This window comes from Crinia signifera, chromosome 2 (genome assembly GCF_055691185.1).
Source record: "Crinia signifera chromosome 2, ASM5569118v1, whole genome shotgun sequence".
Lineage (NCBI taxonomy): Eukaryota > Metazoa > Chordata > Amphibia > Anura > Myobatrachidae > Crinia > Crinia signifera.
This window is the reverse complement of record NC_139218.1, coordinates 65,739,987-65,764,227: the sequence shown is the minus strand read 5'-3', so window position 1 is coordinate 65,764,227 and position 24,241 is coordinate 65,739,987. Positions and strand designations below refer to the sequence as shown.

The 24,241-nt window shown below is 43.2% G+C and overlaps 1 protein-coding gene across 1 annotated transcript; it reads left to right on the top strand.

The window, feature by feature from the left end:
* The first annotated feature begins 3,264 nt into the window (after window positions 1–3,264).
* CIDEB (cell death inducing DFFA like effector b) lies at window positions 3,265–22,293 on the top strand. Its single transcript, XM_083172266.1, has 5 exons — window positions 3,265–3,398; window positions 3,531–3,675; window positions 12,163–12,312; window positions 12,674–12,861; window positions 20,549–22,293. Exons 1-5 carry the CDS (start codon window positions 3,358–3,360, stop codon window positions 20,682–20,684), a joined length of 660 nt encoding a protein of 219 aa, XP_083028392.1. The 5' UTR covers window positions 3,265–3,357; the 3' UTR covers window positions 20,685–22,293.
* The last annotated feature ends 1,948 nt before the right edge of the window (window positions 22,294–24,241 follow it).

The window sequence follows — 24,241 nt, the reverse complement described above, 5'->3', positions numbered from 1 at the left end:
TAGATGATATATACTTTATGTTTATTTATCCTATATGAGAATTGAGTGATACTCTCGTCTATTGAAGTCCGGTATTATACCTTCATCTATGTTTTAGATATTTTTTTATATTGGTACAGATTTAATACAATCATGTATGTACTATTGTAATAACTGTATTGCTTATGTACAATTTTGTAACAAACCCCTGATGTAGTCTCGGTAGAGCTGAAACACTTTGGGTGATGCGGCTTATTTACCTTGAATGTACATCGAAATACCTACATTGAACTTTTTATCCATTGAAAGGAGACTTTTAATAAATAATTTCTTATGGACTTCTGTTGTGGACGTTATAAAAGACATCCAACAGAGGTGTACAAAGGACTAATTAAAGGTTTACAATGATACAAAGTGCCATCCCACAACAATTTATATTTATATGATATATACTTTTATTTACATTTTACACAATAAAACTGAATGTAAAATTATAAACATGAATACAAGTAAAGAACACATTGCAAAAAAGGATTTCATTAAGCGAACTGAGAAATGTTAACTATTAACACTAATACCAAAACACATTATACAGTAATGATATCACAAAACAAATCAAAGTTGTGGATAAATGATTATCCTATATTCGCAGTATGGACTACATGCACCAAGCTTCAAAAAGTGACAAAGAGGAGAGTTATAAACAACCAGCAAATCACCTGTCATTTTTCAAACTCAACCTGTAACATGGCAGTTAGGTGCTAATTGGCTGGCGGCTTATAACTCTCCACTTTATTACTTTTCGAAGCTTGGTGCATCTGGCCCAATATATAAAAAATGTGTACTTTATATTTATTTTGTATTACGGTACTGTAGTTTAGGAAAAAGTTGATATAAGGAGAGGATAAAGTAAAGGAATAAGAAAAGTGTTGTCAGCTGTTTTAAATTACATAAATATTTTCTTTTATTAGATTGGATATGTAATGTTAAACAATATACATTTTACTAGCTAAAAGCCAGTAAAGTTAAGAGACACCAGGGCCGTATTATAGGGATGGAGAGGCCTGGGTCCAGCACCCCCCTCTCTCCTACTGCAGCTAGCCAGGTAGTGGGAATAGAGAGGAAAGGCTGCCGCTGCAGCACAGCCTCTCTCCTCAACCCAGCACATGCTGCTCAGTGTCGTGTGCTGAGCAAGGGAGAGAGGCAGCAGCGGCCCACTGACCCGCACAGGGCATTAGCATATGTAAGACACCAGAGAGGTGTCCTACATATGCAAGCGCTGTAGAAATCATTCGATGGTTGGCGACCATCGAATGATTTCCTCCCCGCATGCTGCAAATGCATGTTTATGCAAAACATCAATTTGCATGGAGGGGGGGGGGGGGGTTGGTAATGTAGGCTGCGTTTGGTTGAATAACCTCCAGTGTGAACAGGGCCATAGGAGCTGTCAGGTTTAGGAAAGTCACTGCTTGGACACCAGGGACGAGATGTCAACATTTTAATGTATCAACATTTCTTTACTGTCTTCATGATAAATGTTGACATGGTTAATGACTTCATAACAATGTTGACATTTTCATGTCATTATGATGAACGACTTATGATACTACAGCCAATAATTACAATCAGATGTTGTTCCATATTTAGAAACAAACAGATAAGCAGCGCTGTACAATTATAGCTGTTAATAACAAGTGAACCCAATATTGGTTAGAAGCAATATAACAAATTTAATGGCACATATAAAATAAATGTCACTCCAGTTTGGAATGAGAACATTATACAGTAAAATGTTTAAAATCAAGGTGTGGTGGAATATCAATAATGTATGATATAACCTGCACTGGAACAGGCGTGAGTCCTTAGGGATACAGTCCTGGGGTAAACCGATTGGGGGTTTCTTTTGGAAACCGCTGGAGGTTTGTGAGTCCTTTATTTTAGAATTAGGGTGAAGATTACCCACACTTGGAGTCACCTCGACGATGGATGCGGATGAGAAAAGTGTCCCAGTTGTTTTTTTTCTCCCAGGTTATTTGGTCCTCAGGTCCAGAGTAATAAGCAGGTATCGATGTCCAACAGACAGATGTTTGAGGTTAGGATTCCACACAGCACCGTAACACCTACGCGTTTCGCTGACCCCTGTAAGCTTTATCAAGGACCTTGTTATGGTGCTGTGTGGAATCCTAACCTCAAACATCTGTCTGTTGGACATCGATACCTGCTTATTACTCTGGACCTGAGGACCAAATAACCTGGTAGAAAAAAAACAACTGGGACACTTTTCTCATCCGCATCCATCGTCGAGGTGACTCCAAGTGTGGGTAATCTTCACCCTAATTCTAAAATAAAGGACTCACAAACCTCCAGCGGCTTCCAAAAGAAACCCCCAATCGGTTTACCCCAGGACTGTATCCCTAAGGACTCACGCCCGTTCCAGTGCAGGTCATATCATACATTATTGATATTCCACCACACCTTGATTTTAAACATTTTACTGTATATTGTTCTTTCTCATTCCAAACTGGAGTGACATTTATTTTATATTTGCCTTTAAATTTGTTATAATGCTTCTAACCAATATTGGGTTCACTTGTTATTAACAGCTATAATTGTACAGCGCTGCTTATCTGTTTGTTTCTGTATATTTTTATGAGGGAGCTGACTACTCCCTTTTCAGCAGCTGCTAAGTTATTGGGGTAACAGCTGGTGCCAAGCGCTCCTAATCAACCTCGGTTGAGATTCTTTGCGTTGTTCCATATTTGCCTACCCTCCAAAAATGTCCTGGAGACTCCCAAATTTCTGGTGGCTCTCCCGAGCATTATGAATGTTGACAAGCCATCTCAGAAACACTATTAATCTTTTGGATCTATATGGGATCGTTACCAGCTAATGATATGCAATCACTTCATCTTCACCCTTTGCCGCCTCCTGTCATTTTCTGCCTCTCCCTTTTACTAACTACCTCTTTTCACCCTCAGCTTCTTGCTGTCACCAACTGCCATGCCCTGCCACCCACTGCCTCACATTTTCTGACTTTTCCCATCAATGAACAATTTCATGTTGAAGGAATATCCTGGAATTTCTTCTCATTAGTGTTGTTTACTTCAAAATGCCTTGATCCTCTCTATGCTTTCCTCTTCCATAATGCTGTTGTATTTTTTAAAGGGGTGAAAATCCTGTGTGCATAGATACCAATGTTACAAACATTTCTGTGCCGTCACTGCTTCTGGCTCTTATAATAGTGTTGCAATCCAGACTCATTCTCTTGAACTTTGCTCATGTGCTTGTCTGCTGGAAGGTTTCATAGTCCACATTAGTCAGCTTAGAAATCATTAGATCACAACGAAGCAGGGACTTGTCTCTTCTCAGTGGATCCATATGGAGTTTATATCAAACCTTGGTGCTGGGGCTTTAGTCAGGTTTGTAGTTATATGATTAGAATGTATGATTGTGTATAATGATTCACAGTTGCTCAGCTGGCTTGTCAGTGTCCGTGGCTACGCACCATGGAACCCTTGTTTAATAATGGCCACTGCTTTGGTATATTGCAGGTCTTTTTCGTCTGTGGGCTCAGAGATAACCCGGCGAGTGAAAACGGCCTCTGCTCCGCCACAGAGGCCCTTCCGTGTTTGTAGCCATGATCGCAGCGTACGTAAAGGAATTACTGCTGGGTCCCTTAGAGAACTCTTAGCAAAGGTAAGGCTATTCTAGAAATGTCTGATCTGTCGGATTTTTATATTGTTGTAGATGAAAATTCGGCACTTGTGGAATATCACGGCTCCCATCGCATGTCATATGTTTTTTAGCAAAAATCGCATGCAATCGCATCGCATGCAATCAAATTTTTGCACTGAAATGCATCCAAATGCATGGAAATGTGTTGTAAACATGTTAAATGCCCCCAAATGTCATTTTTCAGAGTGTACCACCCCCACTATCAACGCCAACCCGAAGCGTGACGAGCGCAGCGAGCCCGCGAGGGGCGGCGGTACGCGTCCTACGACCTTTTCATACCCCCACTATCCACGTCGGCGTGGAGTTGATAATAGAAAGTGTGGCGAGCGCAGCGAGCCACCGAGCCCAAAGCTTAGCGAGCCCCGCGAGGGGACGCGGACATCTGTGAAGCCCGCGAGGGGACGCGGATACCTGTGAAGGTATCCGCGTCCCCTCGCCACGCTTCGGGCTACGCTCGCCACACTTTCTATTCTCAACTCCACGCCGACGTGCATAGTGGGGGTATGAAAAGGTCGTAGGACGCGTACCGCCGCCCCTCGCGGGCACGCTGCGCTCGCCACGCTGCGCTCGCCACGCTTCGGGTTGGCGTTGATAGTGGGGGTGGTACACTCTGAAAAATGACATTTGGGGGCATTTAACATGTTTGCAACACATTTCCATGCATTTGGATGCATTTTAGTGCAAAATCGTATGCGACCGCATCGCATGCGATGCGATTTTTTAGCATATGATGCACATCGTGGGAGCCGTGATACTCCACAAGTACCGAAAATTCTATGCGAAATCAGACATTAACCTTATTATTATTATTATTATTTTTTAGAAAAGTTGCTAATTGATGGGGGTGGTATAGCTCGCAGACAATATGTAGGTCGACAGTGAATGGGTCAACCCCAAAAAGTTGACACGCACAGGGTAAACATTGAAAAAAGGTTTACACAAGTAAAATGTGGACACAGGAAAGGTCGACAGATAAAAAGGTCATCGTTAGTTTTTCATGTTTTTCTGGTCTCAGTTTCGACACCTGAGCATATGGACCCCTAATTATGGTACCATGTCCTATTGTATGCTCACTTCATTTGCCGTGTTCAGACCAGGTGCTTTCCTGTACTCAGCACACTATTCCATTCCCAATTGGAGTCCACGTTGATGGTAACGCATGAAAAAATCCCCCCAAGAAAAAGAAGAAAAAAATTGTGAAAAACTGACCTTTTTGTGTCAACCTTTGCCATTTCAGCCTATTGCTTGTGGCGACCTTTTGACCATGTCAACCTAGACCTTGTATGTCAGTCATACCTTTACCATAGTAGATTATGTGGCTCTAAGGCCCCGTACACACCAGAACGGTCCTGATTGTTAGTAGATTGTTAGCAGATTGTGTGATGGTCGCACGATCTGTTGGAGCACACAATCTGCTAACATTCTGCTAACGATCTGCATCCAATCTGATCCCAATCCGATCTGAGTCTGTATCCAGTTGAATGGATCTTTTACAGATCCTATCTGCAGCAGGTAGGATCTGTAAAACGACCAAACGACAGCGGGGACGCGCATTGGATTGGAATTGGATCGGAATTGCATGTAAACATGCCCAATCTACATACAATCTGCATCCAATCGGTCGGAATTGGATTCAGATTGATGGAATTGAGCCCTAATCGTTCTGGTGTGTACCCCCCCTTAATGTGTTCTCTTAGTTAGCACTATCGGTCTCTAAATTCCACTGACTGCATTTTTCAAATATTTGTCCTTGAAATATTTATTCTTGCAAATTCTATTGTTCTAAAAATGTATTGTCTGATTCAGTTACAGTCCCTGGGCTTTAGAAATTTATATTTGATGAAGTTAGTAGAAAGTTGAAGAAAGTAGGGAAAAAAGAAATGACCATTATCACCAAGTTCAGTAAACATATAATTATTGGGATTGAAGCGGGTGACGGTACATTTTCCAAATATTGTGTGTGTGATGATCCCATATCCTCATTGCCATTTACATATGTGAATAGAAACTATGGTTATTTGATAAAATATAGCATGCAAATCTCCATACAAAAATAATCTGATTCCTGTGAGAACTGTCAAAACAAAATGGGAAATTCATATACTTATTGATTGTATAGTTTTTAACGGAACATTTAAAATCATGTACTTTACATGAAATAAAATTATACTAATAAAATAAGTAATTTTTACCTTCTTTATTTGTAAAATTGTAGGTGTTTATTTTGTAACCTATCACCTGGGAAGGGATACGGTCATTAGGTCTACAACAACTAGGTCGACAAGCATTGGGTCAACACCACTAGGTCAACATGGGTTAAGGTCAACATGGGTCAAGGTCGACATGAATCTAGGTCGACATGACATTAGGTTGAAACAAGCATTAGGTCAACATGGGCTAGGTCGACAGCCAAAAGGTTGACATTGGTTTTTTTGAGCCAATATGTGCCGACAGGTGGTATTTCATGCCCTACCATCCACTAGGGCGTGGTGGTAGAATAAAATAGTGTGCCGAGCGTAGCGAGGCACCATGCCCGAAGCATTGCGAGCAGATGCGGTGCACTTCAAACTGTGCGCATGTCGACTGTGTCGACATTCAGGTAAAAAAAAACAGTGGAAAACCCCATGTCGACCTTTTGACTGTCGACCTAATGCGTGTGTCGACCTAATGTCACGTCGACCTTGATCCATGTCGACCTTGATCCATGTCGACCTTGACCCATGTCGACCTTAACCCATGTCGACCTAGTTGTGTCGCCCAATGCTTGTAGACCTAGTTGTTGTAGACCTAATGATCCCAACCCCTTGGGAAAACCCTCATGCATTGAGGTCTATACTCTTACAGAATATCAATACCTTGTTAATAAGTTTTGAGCAGAAGCAGACAGCTACATATTGTATACCACATGGGAGCTGCTTACACTCACAGCTAGCCACAGGGAAAGCTTCAAATGTGCTGAAGCTTTAGGATAGTTACTAAAAAAAAACATTAAAATGGAAGTATTATAGCACAAAGTTACATTCCAAAGTTATTCCATCATGACTAACAGCCGTAAAAATAAAAAACATTTAAAGATATTTCTTGATCCTATGCCTATTAAAGGGGCAGATGTATTAAGCCTTAAGAAGAGATATATGCAAGGGTGATAAGGAGAGATAAACGTCCAGACAATCAGCTCCTTACTGACTTTTTTCAAACACAGACTGTAACATGGTAGTTAGCAGGTGATTGGCTGGACGATTATCTCTCCTTGGGCCTTATTCTGGTTAGGTCGGTGCAACGTACGTACGGTCCGTTTCACCGTACATTTCCCATACGCGGACGGTGAGCGTAAGTCCGCCCACAAAACATCCGCACACGGACGGTCACAAACACCGACAAAGGGGAGTGGTGTACACTTGAGCGTACGCCACCGTATACGGACAGGTATCCCCACCGACATCTTGCGTATATCTGAGCGTACGCCACATTGCAAGTAGAAATTGAGTCCAAAAACATCCTTGTTGCTCTTAGATGTGGTTTATGTGTATTTTTCCTAATAAAAAACTGGTATGTTTGTGTTACAGTGAAAAAGTTGAAACATGTCGACTTCTGTAAATTGAGTGTCCTGCTTTTTAAAGTATATAAAAACACTTACTGAATGGGTGTAGATGGTTATAAACTAACTACCTTGCCATATATAAGCAGAATGAATGTTACCTAAAATTAAACCAACCTTTACATGTAGAGAAGTGTAGAAAGATATGCTTCCAATGTGTTCGAGGGCTGTGTGTGGCTTGCAGGTAGTGAAATAATGGTTTTCACTTAATAGGCTGCAGCATTGCTTATTACATTCAGGTGTAGTAATCAGCATTAATTAGCAGACCCAGGCGTCCGCTCTCATATGGTATCTCTAGGGGTGGTCTGGAGCTATCTTTGGCATCCGCCTGTTTTTGGCCCAAAATGCACGGTGCGTTCGCCGATTGAGCGGTTGTAGCACCGTACATTTTTGGTGCACACCCCCGTGTACGCCCATGTTTATGCCCAGTTTCCCTCATTATTCCGGCCTCTCCCCTAAAAACACCCCCATGCCGCCCACAATGTCCGTACTCTTGCCGACAGGTTTTTTCGCACGGAGAGACCTGTCCGTGAGCGGTGTGAGGTCGCCGCACCTGCGCATTGCGAAAGCTACGTATTCGCAGATGAAAAAAAACCCTGATCCGCCCGTTTACGGTCCCACCGTAGCGATATAGCGAATAAGGCCCCTTACCACACTTGGATTTATCTCTTGTTAAAGCTTAATACATCTGACCCAAAGTTCCTAACAAGGAACCTGACTCAAACTATAGTAGGTAGATAATTTTTCATTTATCATGGTGGGGAGTGGCATTGATGAGAACCATAAAAAGGTAGCCTATCGCTATAGTTACACTGAGGTAGGCTATCGTTATAGTAATACTGAGGTAGCCTATCATTACAGTAACACTGAGGTAGCCTATCATCATAGGTGCCGATTCTGTGGGTGCTCAAGGGCCCAAGCATTGGTGAGCACCCACGGACCCGAATCCCGTTGCTGGGTCGCCATATTAACTTGCTAATTTGCGGCTGCAGCACCCACATCGCCGGACCCGCCACCTGGGAAACAGTATGCCGGGAAGAGTGTATTCTGTCCGCGGAGTACCTGCACTGTGGGGGCATTTATGTATGTGGAACTCTGTTGCCATAATTTTAATATTGGAGACAACTGTGCTCCGTAATATAAATTGGTATTATTTTGTGGCCACACCCCTTCCCCATGAAGCCACTCCTCTATATTTTTGGCTTGAGCACCCACCAGCAAAAACATAAATTGGCACCTATGCCTATCATGACAGTAACACTGAGGTAGCCTATCATTACAGTAACACTGAGGTAGCCTATCATTACAGTAACATTGAGGTAGCCTAATGTTATAGTAACACGGAGGTAGCCTATCATTATAGTAACACTGAGGTAGCCTATCATTATAGTAACACGGAGGTAGCCTATCATTATAGTAACACTGAGGTAGCCTATCATTACAGTAACACTGAGGTAGCCTATTGTTATAGTAGCCTATAGTTATATTAACACTGAGGTAGCCTATCATTACAGTAACACTGAGGTAGCCAATCATTACAGTAACATTGAGGTAGCCTATTGTTATAGTAACACGGAGGTAGCCTATCATTATAGTAACACTGAGGTAGCCTATCATTATAGTAACACGGAGGTAGCCTATCATTATAGTAACACTGAGGTAGCCTATCATTACAGTAACACTGAGGTAGCCTATTGTTATAGTAGCCTATAGTTATATTAACACTGAGGTAGCCTATCATTACAGTAACACTGAGGTAGCCTATCGTTATAGTAACTCTGAGGTAGCCTATAATTATAGTAACACTGAGGGAGCCTATCGTTATAGTGACACCGAGGTAGCTTATTGTTATAGTGACAGTGAGTTAGCCTATCGCTATAGTAACACTGAGGTAGCATATCATTATAGTAACAATGAGGTATCTGATCATTATAGTGACACTGAGGTATCTGATCATTATAGTAACAATGAAGCATCCAATAATTATAGTGACACTGAGGTAGCCTATCATTATAGTAACACTAAGGTAACCTATAATTATAGTAGCACTGAGGTATCTGATCATTATAGTAACACTGAGGTAACCTATCATTATAGTAGCACTGAGGTAACCTATCATTATAGTAACACTGATGTATCAGATCAAGTTAACACTGGGCTTTGTTATGGCTACCAGAGGTACATGGCACATAACAAATCCATATTTTACACCAATGGTGCCCAGCCTTGGCAATACATTCAAATATTGTACCTATCGCCAATTATTTCCTCTAAAGATGGCACCACTTTCATCCACATATATTTTTTGGAGTTGTTTAAGGTCTATGTGACATAGTAGTTTAATAAATATCCTGATGTAATAGAAGAGGTAAAATCCCCACCCATGGAATGGTTTGCCTATTCTATATGGTTAAGGGGGGGAGATTGATCAAATGTTGGAGCGAGATAAAGTCGAGAATGATAAAGTACAACCAATTTGCTCCTGTTATTTTTCAAACACACCCAGAAAATAGCAGTTACACCTGGTTATTACTTTACCATTCTCCACTTTATCTCTCACCGAGCTTTTATAAATCTGCCCCTAAGGAATCTGTTGAGAAAAAAGTAATTGGTTCCATCTATAAAGAGGGAATTGGGAAGTCTTGATTCTAAAGTCTTCCATGTACTGTTTTATGTAAAATCTCACATTTCCTTTTGCCTCAGAGGAGATAATTTGGGATTTAACCTCCAATTTATCAGTTTTACTTTCAACCCCGTTTTCTAAAAGGCCTTAGGTTATGCAAATAGATTAATGAGGAAGGTTATGGGATGTGTCGCAGTCAAAATGAACTCATCTGTGAATTATATGTTTATGTATGTGGCGGTTTACTGTCAAACCAATTATGTCTGGTTTAGATCAAATATCTTGCACCGAAGGGCTGTTGACTGTCTCATTCCTCTCCTATTAGTATTTATATGGGAATAGGTTCCCAGCTGTTGATGGTCACCCTCAGACCATAGTTCTCAGATCCCAGTGTTATCTTTACTGGCATCTGGTATTAAACTGAATACACTATCTGTATTGTGAACTTCTTGACTGGATGATATAAGTCCAGCTTGGTCCATGTTTTCCTACCTACATATGAAGTTATAAAGGCATTATTTCCAGGTTTAACTGAAATCTGGGACTAATGGGGCATACACACATATGCTAGTTCGCTCAGATCGCTCAGCACACAGCACTGCTCAGCACACACACACACACACACACACACAGAATGATGTTTAGCGCTGTGTGCTGAGGGAGCTGTCATCTCCAGTGTTCTCCGGTGAAAGAACACTGACGATGATGATATCTATGATCCCTGCTCCTTATTCATTCTACCGGCGATAACGTTGCGCGGGGCCACGCACCATTATCGCTGGCCCTTACGCAAACAGCGATGTAGGGTCGTTTTCTAAGCATACTAGTCAAATCACTAAGAAAATGGCTAAAAATCGCTATGTGTTTAGGCCCCATAAGTAACCTCTGCCTATCAAATTATTAAAGACAATGCTAGATAGAGTATTATTTTAGCGAACGTTGCAGAATCCTATACTATTATTATTTATTTATTAGCATTTTTTCAATATAACATTTAGAGATTGTGCAGCAGTTTGCAGAAAATATATAGCGCCCCATTTACAAGTGGATCTTCTTACCAGTGTCATATTTAGTTTAGAATCGCAGTGATACTAATGCATTTGCCATTGGTATTCAACATAAATAACCTCACCGAAGAGGTCCAGGAACATCCTCCTCCTCAGCGGTGTCCTCCACTCTCATGATGCCAGCGACAGGCTTCTGTGTCATGTGCATCCTGGCTGTCATGCCTGATCTATTCACCAGGTGCCCGGAAGGCTTTGCTGAAGGAACTCTCTTGCCATCTCTTGATGGTGAGAGCGATACAGTGACAAACAGCAGTTATCTTATGGGGCCTATACACTAAGCGATATACAGACATTTTCTGATCTATTTTACTTACCTTGACTACATTGCTTAGAAATGGCCCTGCATCGATGTGTGTGTAGGGGCCGTAGTGGTAACTATGCGCAGCCCTGCACGTTACTACTGTATCTCCCAGCAATTAATAACCTGCATGCTGGTTATTAGTCGGTCTGGGCCAGTGTTCTTACCAGAGAACACTTGTCCTGACAGATCGCTCAGCACAATGCTGTGCAGCGCTGTGTGCTGAGCGATCTAGCATCGCTCAGAACATTCTTCTATACACATAGCTACATGCGTAGGCCCCATTCGATTACCACTTTGTGGGAGCTAAAGGGGTTGCGTCTTGAAGGGGACCTCGCTAACATCAGTCAGCCAGACATTCACACTAGTTTAGATTTTTTTACCAAAAGCCGATATAACTGCCAGTATGCTTTAAATCAGAATATGCAGAGGAAATGCAAACACGCTGATAAAGCCTTCACTATAATGGAGCCCATTATTCCAAAATGATGTACCGGCATGCTGTGACTATTATTAACATGGGATACAAACAAAAGGAAGGTAAGAAAGCGGATGGATACATTTGTTAAGGGAATCTTTTCCTATTTAATAAAAGGCTACCGCTGTTCCTCCCCTCTATGGGGGGGTATTCAGGTGTTTTGCACAACGGTGGGATTCAGATGGCACCTGATGGAGCAATTCAAGTGTTATTCATGCATGTAGTAGGTCCAGATCATATACCCCTAGATGCTGAAAAGAGCTAATTAAGTGCTGTTATTGTGAATGGAGAAAGTATAGCACAGTGGTTATTAAAAGTTACATTAATAACTATTATTATATTATTATTAGCAATACTTTTCCCCTTTTTGTTTTACCTTGCCAGGCTATGGATGTTCTTTTTCTATCTGGTATTGTGAGTTTAGTACTGGAGGAGGATGGGACACTCCTGGATACAGAAGAGTTTTTTGACACGCTCGTGGATGGATCAGTGATCATGGTCTTAGAACGTGGACAGAAGTGGAACCCAATCAAGGTGACTGTGGTTTTAAAAACTAGAGTTAATTGTTTAAGTTTCTATACTTTCTTTTAATTATTTGAATATGCATCCATAGAATGTTGGGCCAAATGTAAAAGGGTGTGTGAATCAGAAAGTGAGAGATTTTGGGAGAGTTTTCCCTAAAAAAAAAAAAAGCGGCAATCAATTAGGTGGCAAAATCAACCTTTTTTTTAGTGTAAATGATTGCTGCTTTAAAAACAATGGGAAACTCTCCCAAAATCCCTCACTTTCTGATTCTCACACCTTATTACAGTTGGCCCATTGTTGGATTTATGTATTAATATCAGTACCAATGTGGATCACTTTTAATATTTTTATTATTTTCTCTTTATTGTAGGGAGTCCTTTCTTACTCCTTGCAGCAAGAGAAACCGAAGAACAGCCGGGATATTGCACGAATCACCTTTGACATATATAAGCTAAACCCACGTGACCTGTTCGGCAGTCTGAATATAAAAGCAACTTTCTATGGCTTGTATTCGATGAGCTGTGATTTCCAGTGCTTGGGACCAAAGAAAGTGCTCAGGTAAGAGATCAATTAAGAAACATACAGATGGAGCTGGCCTCCTCTAGTGGGCGACTGGCGGTCAGATCGGCGCGTCCCCTTCTGACTGAGCTTCCCATCGGTCCCCGCCGGTCTCCATCGAGCCCCACCGCCTTAATGGAGTAGGGTTGGAGGAGTTTTCCAAATCAGACTTGATTGAGTGTGAGAAGAAGGTCATAGGAGAGGCCAGGCTATTATTTACAAAAATGATGGGTCATAGTTGTCATAAACTCACCATCGGGTATCCTCCCGGTTTACACCTTGTCTGTTGACAAACCTAAACACAACCTTAACTCTAAACATAAATAACTTAACCTAAAATAAGACACGGACACAAAGTGCTGGCGTTTCAAAAGAATGTCAAATTTATTTTGACAACTAAAACTATGACTATAAAATGGTGGCGGCACTAAAGAAGGTCACTATAGGAAAGGTGGGGTTAAAGATCACTATGCATACATACATCGCTGGTGATCACTCTCCCTGGTCAGCCACCCGGCCTGGTGGTGACGGCCACCCCCCCGGACAAAAGCATGGCCCATGACAATCGATGTCGAGGGAGAGTGCACCCCACTACCTACACACACACAGAGTTCTTAAAGAATGACCGTTCTTTACCGCCGCCGGAGAAGAAGAGAAAGAGGGCAGGGTGGGTGGGGCTTCTTCAGACAGAGTCTATCACTATAACTCGTGATCAATTCCTACCCTGTCTAGAACCCTCCCCCTGCTCTGATAGGCCTTGTGCCCATCCTCATTAACATACATGTGGCCAACAGCACTGTGTAACCTGTGAAGAACCCTCAGTGGTTTATGCCCCTTCAGGCTTAATCAGCCCTCTGTGTTTCTTAAACTCACCATCGGGTATCCTCCCGGTTTACACCTTGTCTGTTGACAAACCAAAACACAACCTTAACTCTAAACTTAAATAACTTAACCTAAAATAAGACACGGACACAAAGTGCTGGCGTTTCAAAAGAATGTCAAATTTATTTTGACAACTAAAACTATGACTATAAAATGGTGGCGGCACTAAAGAAAGGTCACCATGGGAAAGGTGCGGTTAAAGATCACTATGCATACATACATCTCTGGTGATCACTCTCCCTGGTCAGCCACCCGGCCTGGCGGTGACGGCCACCCCCCGGACAAAAGCATGGCCCATGACAATCGATGTCGAGGGAGAGTGCACCCCACTACCTACACACACACAGAGTTCTTAAAGAATGACCGTTCTTTACCGCCACAGCCAGGCCCTAGGCCGCAGCCACCGCCACCACTAATAACGCTCAGCACCTTGAAGATAAAAATGTCGCCTAAAAACAGAGCCACGCCCTCTGTGCTCAACTGAACGCCATCGCTCCTGTACAGCTCTGGACGCTGGAAGTCGATGGCGTCATGGCGAATGACACCCCCGCCGTTAACTAGCAGGTTTCTCTCAACCGCAGCGTTCACCTTCTTATGTGAACGCTCCAGGCGGGGGCACAATCTAGCGTTCCTCCAAACTCTCCTTGAGATCATGGAGGACCACACTAACACACAAGATGGCAAAAATTGGGCAATGATGTGGAGGTCCCGGATAATCACGGAGCGCAGCTCCAGAGCGGATCCTCGCCCAAGGTCATTCCCGCCTAAGTGGAATATAACGACCTCCGGGACCCCAAACTACTTCACAGCCCGCATCAGCTGAGCCTGCAGCGCACACCACCTCATGCCCCGTACTCCTAGCCACCTAACCTCCCCAGCTTGTGGGAACATGCATACATCAGAGGCAAGATCCGCCTGCAAGGCCCAGTACACAAAGGAATGGCCCAACATCCACCCGGACTTAACGTTCCGTCGAATTAAAATATGCACACAAGAGGTTAGTTAGCAGGAGACCCAATTGCAACAAGCACTCACACACCAACCAGGTTAGAGAGAGAGAGGGAAGAGAAAACCGTGGCCGACCAGCTCTTGAGACACAAAACACACCGCCCGGAGTAAACTAACAGATACGCCATGTCAGATTGTAATTGAAGCCAAATTGTGCCCCCGGGCGGATGCGAAAACACACCTCAAGGCCCCCACTGGAAGTTGGCGAGCGCTTATGCGTCCAGTCGACCATGGTGAGCAGTGATAGATAAAGTCGGCCGAATGTACCTACGGAATGCTGCCGAGCGCCATCGACCCAGAGACTGAATCTCTGAATCGGAGCAGCCCTCCGCAGCCGCCGAGGTAGCAGCCCCAATCCGAAAGAAATGCAACCCAAATTCCTTTGGATCGAGACCCGTGGCCTCCAGCGCCCGTCCCAATCCGTGGCAAAACTGATACTTGGTGAGCGGTGACCCATCATCATGCATCAGCCATGCACCAGGTAGGTCTGGGTGCACCTGCGCGAAGGCCGTAACCAACGCCATGGGGCACACCCCTTCCACCGCACATGGGAGCAAAGACAGCCACCGCCCCCTACCAGCCTGGCTAGTCTTGGAACGGCGCAGGTGACATAGCACCGAATCCACATGGACCACCAGGTCATCCACGGTCAGTGGTGAGGGCATTCGCTTTGACGGCGCCACCAGCTCCCCAAACCTGAAGGCACCATGATAAGCCATTGCATACGCCATTCGGAACAACAGGACCTCATAGTCAGGCCAGCAAATGTCCCTCAGGGCACCCAGCAAGGCTGGGAGCAATGTCAAATCAATTGGTCGCCTGCAGTCTGGGAGTGCCGGCGAGGCGCGCAGCCATCCACGCAATGCACTGGACACCAGAAAGGACCAGGACGGGTCCGCCCTACCATGCAGAGACAACACCCCAAGGAGTACAAACTCCAGACAAAGGCCACCATAGCCGCACCAGGTGTCTTACCTGCATGAGGGGCAGACAGCCTAAACTGTTCCCCCTCGTGCCATCCTTCCTGATAGCACCACAGTGTCCTGGGCACGATAGCCCGCATAGCTAGCCCCTCCATTTCAGGCTAATCACCTGAAGTGCCTACCGCCGGCATGAGGCTCACCTCTGTGGACATGCCAGGGGTCCCGACAGCCGAGGTTCCAGGAACAACCGCCAGAGGAGGAGCTGGCCCGCCCTGCGAGGCCTAAGTGGCAAACGACCTGAGCTCCCGTGCCACGGCACATGTTGGGGACACAATTACGGGCGCCACCTGTGAAGAGGCTGTAACCCCAGGCAGCTCAGCAGGGGCAGGCAAAATGTCACGGTTGGGAGCTGGCAGAGCCCCAGTAGGGGAAAGCCCAGACATGTGGTCCATGAAGGAATTCAGAAGGGCCATAAACTGCTGTACTCCCTTACAGGAAGTAGGTGGCAGGGGACCTACACCGTGTCAGCCAACAGAGGGGAAGTATTTTCGGGAACTACCCTAGACCCCCCTTTAGCGCTGCACTGAGGGACGTAATGGCGTTGACCATTACGCCAGGATGCTGCACCTCCCGCACACCCGGTGTCTGCAATGGCGGGGACTGGGCAGTGGTATCATCCAGGCGGCCCTGCCGCACCCCGGGGTAGTTGCGCCATGGGCACTAGCTCTGCCCGACCCCCCAGGCTGCCAGGAGGTCCTGGCGCCATTGCCGCGGCCTACCCCTTAGTGATGGGAAATCTAGTTAATTTTGTGACTATTTCATTATGATCTAGTTCACCCAAAAGATTAGCTCAGAAGACTACCATATATATATATATATATACTCGAGTATAAGCTCACTTTTTGAGAACATTTTTTAATGCTGAAAATGCCCGTCTCGGCTTATACTCAAGTGAGGGTCCCACTCGAGTCAATAAGCTTTCCCAGTTTTTGATGTAGACTTAGGTGCTTAGGCTTATATTCTGGACGACCTACACTCGAGCATACATACGGCAGTCCGTCCGGCTCATTATTCCATCAGAGACTGAGAGGAGTGATTAGAACTAGATGAACCAGACTACATTATTACACGCAGAGCAGGGATTTCTAATACTAGCTCATTGGAGGAGTAATATTCTTGTTAGATTTATTAAACCTATTTTAGAAGCAGTAAATTATACAGCACCCTTATACCCCCTTCACACTGCACTTGTAAAACGGTATATTGCCGTTGTTTCACAAGTTAAACACGTTTAAGGCAAACGGAAAGTGCCAGAGTTGATTTACCGGTGAAAGATAACCGATATTTCAAAACGGTCCTACACGTTTTAGGGCAATTTTTTATGCAGTGAGAACGGTATTTAGCAAAAAAACAAACAAACATCAGACTACAGACCCGTCCCCTGCCTTCTGCCTTGAAACGTGTTGAGGGGATCAAATGGGTTGATTGATGTGAATGGTATTCAAATGGCATTCAAAGCGGCAATCTACTGCAATGTCAAGGCTCAGACCCGTCTTGAATACCGCCTTAAAATACAGCTTTGTAAAAACGTTTAGGCAGTGCGAAATCGGCACTATAGGGACCTATTCATTGTTTAGCTCTGCAATATTTATCCCATTTTGGTTATTATTTTAACTTCCATAATATGCAAGTAAAATACCCAAATTCAGAGTAATATACTGTCCTTATTTTTTGCTTTTAAAATACAGTATTTAACATGTCCCTTTTCCCCAATGTAACTGACTTTAGAGAGAGATAAAGTAAAGAGTTTGCAAAATATCCAGTCAGTTTCTGTCATTTATCTTCCACAGCCTAAATGTGACCTAAGCCGATCAGCTGCTAGGGGAAACTGCTCCACTTTATGTATTATGAAGGTTCATACATATCCCTCTTTGTCCTGTGGAGTAAACAGAACTACAGTATATAACATACATGATTGGGAGTGTAGCACGTGACCTAATATGAAGGCAGCATGGCAGTGCATACTATAGTTCTGCTCCATACACACAATACATGTGCCTGAGCACGGCAGTGCCACACATGGCAGCCCAGAGGCACTGTACAGTCTCATTATGGCTGTATGAGTCAGAGATTAGTTTAGGGATCTGTAGGAAGTGAACTAACTGAACTATTTGCATGACTCATGAGCAATGTTCCCTCTAATTTTACGAAGGCTGTGTGCGGCAATAAATATTGCCTGTGCAACTTTGGAAGGAAATTAAAATTATTGTGCGTCATATATATATAACTGGAAAACAACGTTCAGCATTTGCGTTAACTTTACTTCAAAATTATATTAAACATTCAAAACATTTAAACATTCAAATCACAGCGCACAATGTCTTTAATGTATGAAACTGCAAAAAAGGGGACCACTGCTGCTTTGTGCGCTCTGTTGTAATGTCTGTGCGCACGCTCGGCTAGTTGTGTGCACGCGCACATGCGCACAGCTAAGAGGGAACACTGCTCATGAGTCATCAGTACAATGTAGATCCGCAGAGTCCAGACCATGTCTGAGCTCAGCACTGCCACCTGTGGCAGCAATCATGTACTGCCTCCTGTGTATTGAATGAGAGCTGAATAATATTGCTGCTGCAAAAGCACCTACACAGGTCCCAGCAGAAGATTTAGCCCAGCAGTATGCTCAGGACTCAGTAACAGCAGCAGCAGCAGCAGTAAGTGTTTGGGCATCTGGACTAATAGTATAGTGATAATATCACAGAAAGTTGAGCAGCATGAGCACACATGCTCACTCACAGACACCCCACACATAGACTTTGGCTAGGCAGTGCATACTTTCATTTCATTAGATCTGTATTTGCTGGGCTTTGCTGTACTTTTAACTATAGATTCAGTAATTAAAGATGCAGTAAATTAGCCTTATGTAGCTGTCTGTGTGTTACACTGGGCTCTGTCTGTCTGTGTGTTACACTGGGCTTTGACTGTGTGGTACACTGGGCTCTGACTGTCTGTGTGTTAACCTGGTCTCTAAAGGTGCCCATACACTAGTAAGATTTATCTTCAGATCTGGCTGGTTGAAACAAAAACACGGTTATGGATGAGTGACAGTTTGTCAGGTTTCCAGCATTTCCAAGCAAATGGTCAACTGTGATTTGCTTTCATCCATAATCATGTTTTTGTTACAACCAGCCAGATCTGAAGATAAATCTGCGTGTGTATGGCCACCTTTACTGTCTCTATGTTACACTGGCTTGCACAGATAGAAAGAGAGGGACAGAAAAGGGTGAGAGAGGGTGAAAGATTTTAGAAAGATTTAGCAATGATAGAGAGACAGTATAAGATACAGCTTGTGCCTTACCAGCTTCTTCAGACCGAGAGTCTATCACTATAACTCGTGATCAATTCCTACCCTGTCTAGAACCCTCCCCCTGCTCTGATAGGCCTTGTGCCCATCCTCATTAACATACATGTGACCAACAGCACTGTGTAACCTGTGAAGAACCCTCAGTGGTTTATGCCCCTTCAGGCTTAATCAGCCCTCTGTGTTTCTATCTCTTGGCATCAAAGATCGATCTATGCATGGGTGGGAAACAATAACGGAGAGGCTATATATTTATAGGGGAGATGGAACCCTGATCTAGAAATGTACATCCAAGACACAGATACTAGACTCACTAGCCCAACATGTCAGCACATGGTATTAGAAAGGTTACAGGCTATGATGTTCGCAGTCAGCGGGCAGCGACTCAGACCCAGATGCACTCACAGAATGGGTGACTTTTCTTCATGGTGAGCTAAGGGGCCAGCCTCGGAAGGAAAAATTCTAGTGGCCTTGAATGTGCTCCCCACTTTCTCACACCCACCTAGGTTGAACTCGAAGGACTAACGTCTTTTTTCAGCCTTAATTACTATGTTACTATGTATGTTACACCTGTACTGCTCCCATGAGGCCAGGACATTTATGATTTAAAAAAAATAATGGTTCCCAAACTTTCCCCCTTTGCTTGGTTCCCTCTAAAGGTCTTTTTATCATGTGTTTTTCCCCCCAGCAGTGCACCACCACTCCAACCTATGATATGCCTGTAATGTGTACCTCCATGGATTGCACACCCTGCTAGAGGTGACCTAAGCAGTGCACCCCAGCTGGTTGCCTCAGATGGTTCCTTTTTAAGGCAGAATGTGCTTCACATGGATGATTGCATGCAGGATATAGTATACCATACTATTACACAAAAATATGCTTTCCAGTATCGGCATTGGGCCCTTGTATGGCTCACTTCCCACAGTGTAACCTTTGCAGTGGGCCCAACATGGCTGCCTCATTGGGTACACAATGAATGGGCACAAATCCCCACAGAAATACTCCAAAATTTTGGATAGCCTTCTTAGAAGAGTGTAGAAGAGCGTAAGCTGTTATAGCTGCCAAAGGAAGAACAACTCCATATCAAAGTATATGTATTTGAATACAATGATATTACAGCCCTTGTTGGTGTAATGGTCAGGTGTCAGATACTTTTGTCCATATACTGTACATTGGAGCACTCCCGCCATTTAGTTTATGAGGTAATCTTAATATAAGAGTCCAGTAAATAGACAGCATTTTTCTTTGGAACACATTATATTGTCTTGTAGATAATAAATGTTAATATAAACTTTTGGATTCTAGTTTTGCTTTTGGTTGATAATTACATTATTTGTCATGTTTTAATTTTTTCCACTAAGCTTGTTAGATTTAATGTTCCCTAAATGATCCACCAATAAATGCAATAACCAGCCTGACAACCTCTTCTTATGCACATGTTATATACATCTTTCCTGTATTGATTTATTAGAACTCTGATATATATATATTTGTGTCATACTTTTATCAACAGAGAGGTCTTGAAGGTCATGTCAGCAGCGCTCCACGGAGTGGGACGTCTGATGCTTACAGCGTCTGGACTGCTTAGACGCTTACTGGATGGTACAGACCACTGGCACACAAACCGAATCTGCGAGTATGAGGGCTGAGTCCATGGTTCTAAATAATAAAATACAGAAACTAATATACCAAGGATATGTACTGCAACCTACTGGCATTTGTACATAGTTACTGTTCTTTTATCTCTGCAATATTCAGCTAATGCATTAACTTTCTCCAGATCTGTGCTAAAATAATAAAAATGGATTTGAAAGTACCATCAACAAAACAGCAAAAGAGCAACTAGGGTTTCTTAGATATTATCAGGATATATTCGCGATACAAGTGTGTGATATAAAAGTTGAAATAAAAATAAATCCCATCAGATATTTTTATCAAAAGTGAAAAACGAAATCTACACATAATGGGGCTGTGGCTGTGTTCAGAAATAACACATTTAAAATAATGTTCAAGGAAGATTAGCATACAGCTTCCAGCAAGGAAAGTAAATATGTTTGACCCAAAGTAGTCGGCGCCAAATAATTTTTGGTGGTGGCTACTATAATCCCACAGCAAGCTTCTCAAAATAGAAAAATTTAAAATAGAAAACATTATGTTATGAGAAATCTACAAAAACAATTCAGTCATCATAATCATGATGTTACACTGATTGGCCTATTTTAAGGTGGAGACTCCAACCATCCCATTATTAATCTGGAGCTGTAATTCCAACAGTCCCATTAAAAGGAGCACCTCCAGAAAATTTTCCCCTGAGCTTTGTGCCTTTCTGCACAAACAGGGGCTACAGCAAATAGAGCGATGATGGAAACTAAAGTAGGAAATCCATCACCACATTGCATCTTTCTAGCTTCATAAAAGACCATGGGCCAGATGCACTAAGCTTGCGTGATAAAATGGAGAGTGATAAACTGCCAACCAATCAGCTCCTACCTGTTATGTCAAAAACTGTGTTTGAAAAATATCAGGCAAGAGCTGATTGGTTGTTTTTTTTAATCACTCTCCATTATATCCAGTGCCGCTTTTTACCTATGGCCCCCAGGTAAAATCCACCACTGTAGTGAAGCCAGATGCAGTCTGCGAGACAGCACTGACTTCACTGTGACTGACAGTCACTTCCTATTGGAAGTCCAACCTGCCAGTCACGGCAGCCCATAAAATCCGGGGATTGCACATGTGCAGTACCTATGTCAGTACTGCATACGAGCCAGTCATCTGTGTTGTACATGCGCTGGGACTGCCATATCCCTTCTATGGACTGTTGATGAAGCAGCCCATAGAAGCTGGCCGTGTGCGCAGTACAGAGTTATGTACAGGTGCTGGGAACGCCGCACCTGTGTGGCGGGGACCAGGAGGAGGAGCGGTGGCAGCAGGGGGGGGAGGTGCTTGCATCATGGCCAGTGGCAGCCCCCCCTCCTGCCATGAGGTATGAGTCACCACTGATTATCACTTTTGAAGCTTAGTGCATCTGGCTTCATGACCCTTATCATTTACCTTACTGATTATGTTTGTTTTAGTCCAAACATTGTTTTTCATTCTAAACTTTTTTGTTGTATAATATTATATTTTATTTTATGGATGTTTACTATTAATTGGTTGTTGCTTGAACTGTACAAGTGATCTTATCTTTTAAAAGAAAAAAAGTCTGCAAAGTGTATTTCTGTACATTCAAATAAATATTGTATTTACTTATTTCTAGAACTGTATATTAATTTGTTGCAAAACATATTCTTAGCCTCTCATTACTGTTTATGCAATAGATTGGAAGGTTGATCATTTGTTTAGTGTTTTATGTAATTAATCAATTAGGCCTCTTTGTAATTACTGACAAGCCTAATGTCTGTATCTGTTGTCTAGTACAGTAAATTGGGTTGGGATCATTTGGTCTATTGCATTATGGTAGAAAGTCATTAGGTCGAATCCATTAGGTTGACATGCTAAAAGGTCGACATGATTCTAGGTCGACATGGGAAAAGGTCGACATGATTCTAGGTCGAAAGGTCATTAGTTCGACAGGTCATTAGTTCGACAAGGTCATTAGTTCGACATTGTCTATGTCGACATTCACAAGGTCGACATGGGGTTTTTCACTGTTTTTTTACCTGAATGTCAACACAGTCGACATGGACACAGTTTAAAGTGCACTGCATCCCCTCGCATCGCTCGCTGCGCTCGCAATGCGTCGGGCACGGTGCCTCGCTACGCTCGGCACACTATTTTATTCTCCCACCACGCACTAGTGGATGGTAGGGCATGAAATACCGCCTGTCGGCACATGTTGGCTCAAAAAACAGTGAAAAACTCCATGTCGACCTTGTGAATGTCGACATTGACAATGTCGAACTAATGACCTTGTCGAACTAATGACCTGTCGAACTAATGACCTTTCGAACTAGAATCATGTCGACCTTTTCCCATGTCGACCTAGAGTCATGTCGACCTTTTAGCATGTCGACCTAATGGATTCGACCTAATGACTTTCTACCATAATGCAGTAGACCAAATGACCGCATCCCCAGTAAATTGTAGTTGACTGTATCAGTATCTGCTTTCTGTGGTCAATGTATTGTAATTACTGCTGAAAAAGCTCCCTACTGCTCCCGGTATACAACAGGGTCTGTATATTTCATGTAAGAAGAATTTTATGGGGCCTCCTGGAGGCGTGACCAAAATGCTGCTGTCAGTGCTCGGTAGACAAAAAGTGCCTGTGTGACATCCCCTCTAGTTGTATAAACAGAAAAGATACTGACAGTTTCTGGGCGCGGATAGGTTACACTCTTTTCCTTATGATCTTGGTTTTACCCAAAAAAGGAAAAAGAGAGAAAATACACAATAGTGCAGAACAGTATAAAACACTGGAATGATATATACATTTTATCCAGGATTTAGTTTAGACTGGACTCGTACCCATTAAGGTGGTCTACTTTTTTAGGGTAGATTTATCGTGCATTCTTAAGGGGCGGTCCCGTCACCGTGGGGATTTCAGTGATTGTCCAGACGATATATAAGAGAAAAAAAATACACAATAGTGCAGTACAGTATGGAACACCAGATAAAAACGTTTTCGGTACTTATGTAATATCTGGGCTCCCGTTTTTCTTATGAGACCGCGTCCGCTCGCCACGCTTCGGGCACGGTGGCTCGATGCGCTCGCCACACTATATAAAATCAACTCCATGCGTAGTTGGATAGTAGGGGTATGAAAAAATGGGGTGCATTTAACATGGGAGCCCAGATAATACATAAGTACCACTTTTTCCAGGATATTATTTAGACTTGACTCGTACCCAATAAGGTGGTCTACTTTTTTTGTTCCATACGGTATCTGGTGTTCCATACTGTACTGCACTATTGTGTATTTTTTTATGAGATATAGATAGAGTATGTTAGGACAGCGGTTCTTAAACTGTGAGTCCTGACCCAAAAGTGGGTCCCGACCTTCTCAACATGGGGCCGTGACTCCATGTTGCTGACCATTAGGTTGATAACTTTTCTAATCTCAGTCAGTGATTCAAGAAGTTTGACAAATCTGTTGAATTGTTTGTTATTTTAGACTCCTCCCATAATTTTGTGCCTCCACAATGCTGCCATGTATGTGCTGTCTGCTGACTACACATGTGATGTGATGACCTTCTGCAGTAACTTGCTG

What these genes read in the sequence shown, in the direction of transcription:
- CIDEB (XM_083172266.1), top strand. Translation starts at nt 3,358, where the DNA reads ATGGAGTTTATATCAAACCTTGGTGCTGGGGCTTTAGTCAG. An exon ending in TTAGAGAACTCTTAGCAAAG is followed by an intron (nt 3,676 to 12,162) that starts GTAAGGCTATTC and finishes TTACCTTGCCAG; the next exon opens with GCTATGGATGTTCTTTTTCT. An exon ending in GGACCAAAGAAAGTGCTCAG is followed by an intron (nt 12,862 to 20,548) that starts GTAAGAGATCAA and finishes TTTTATCAACAG; the next exon opens with AGAGGTCTTGAAGGTCATGT.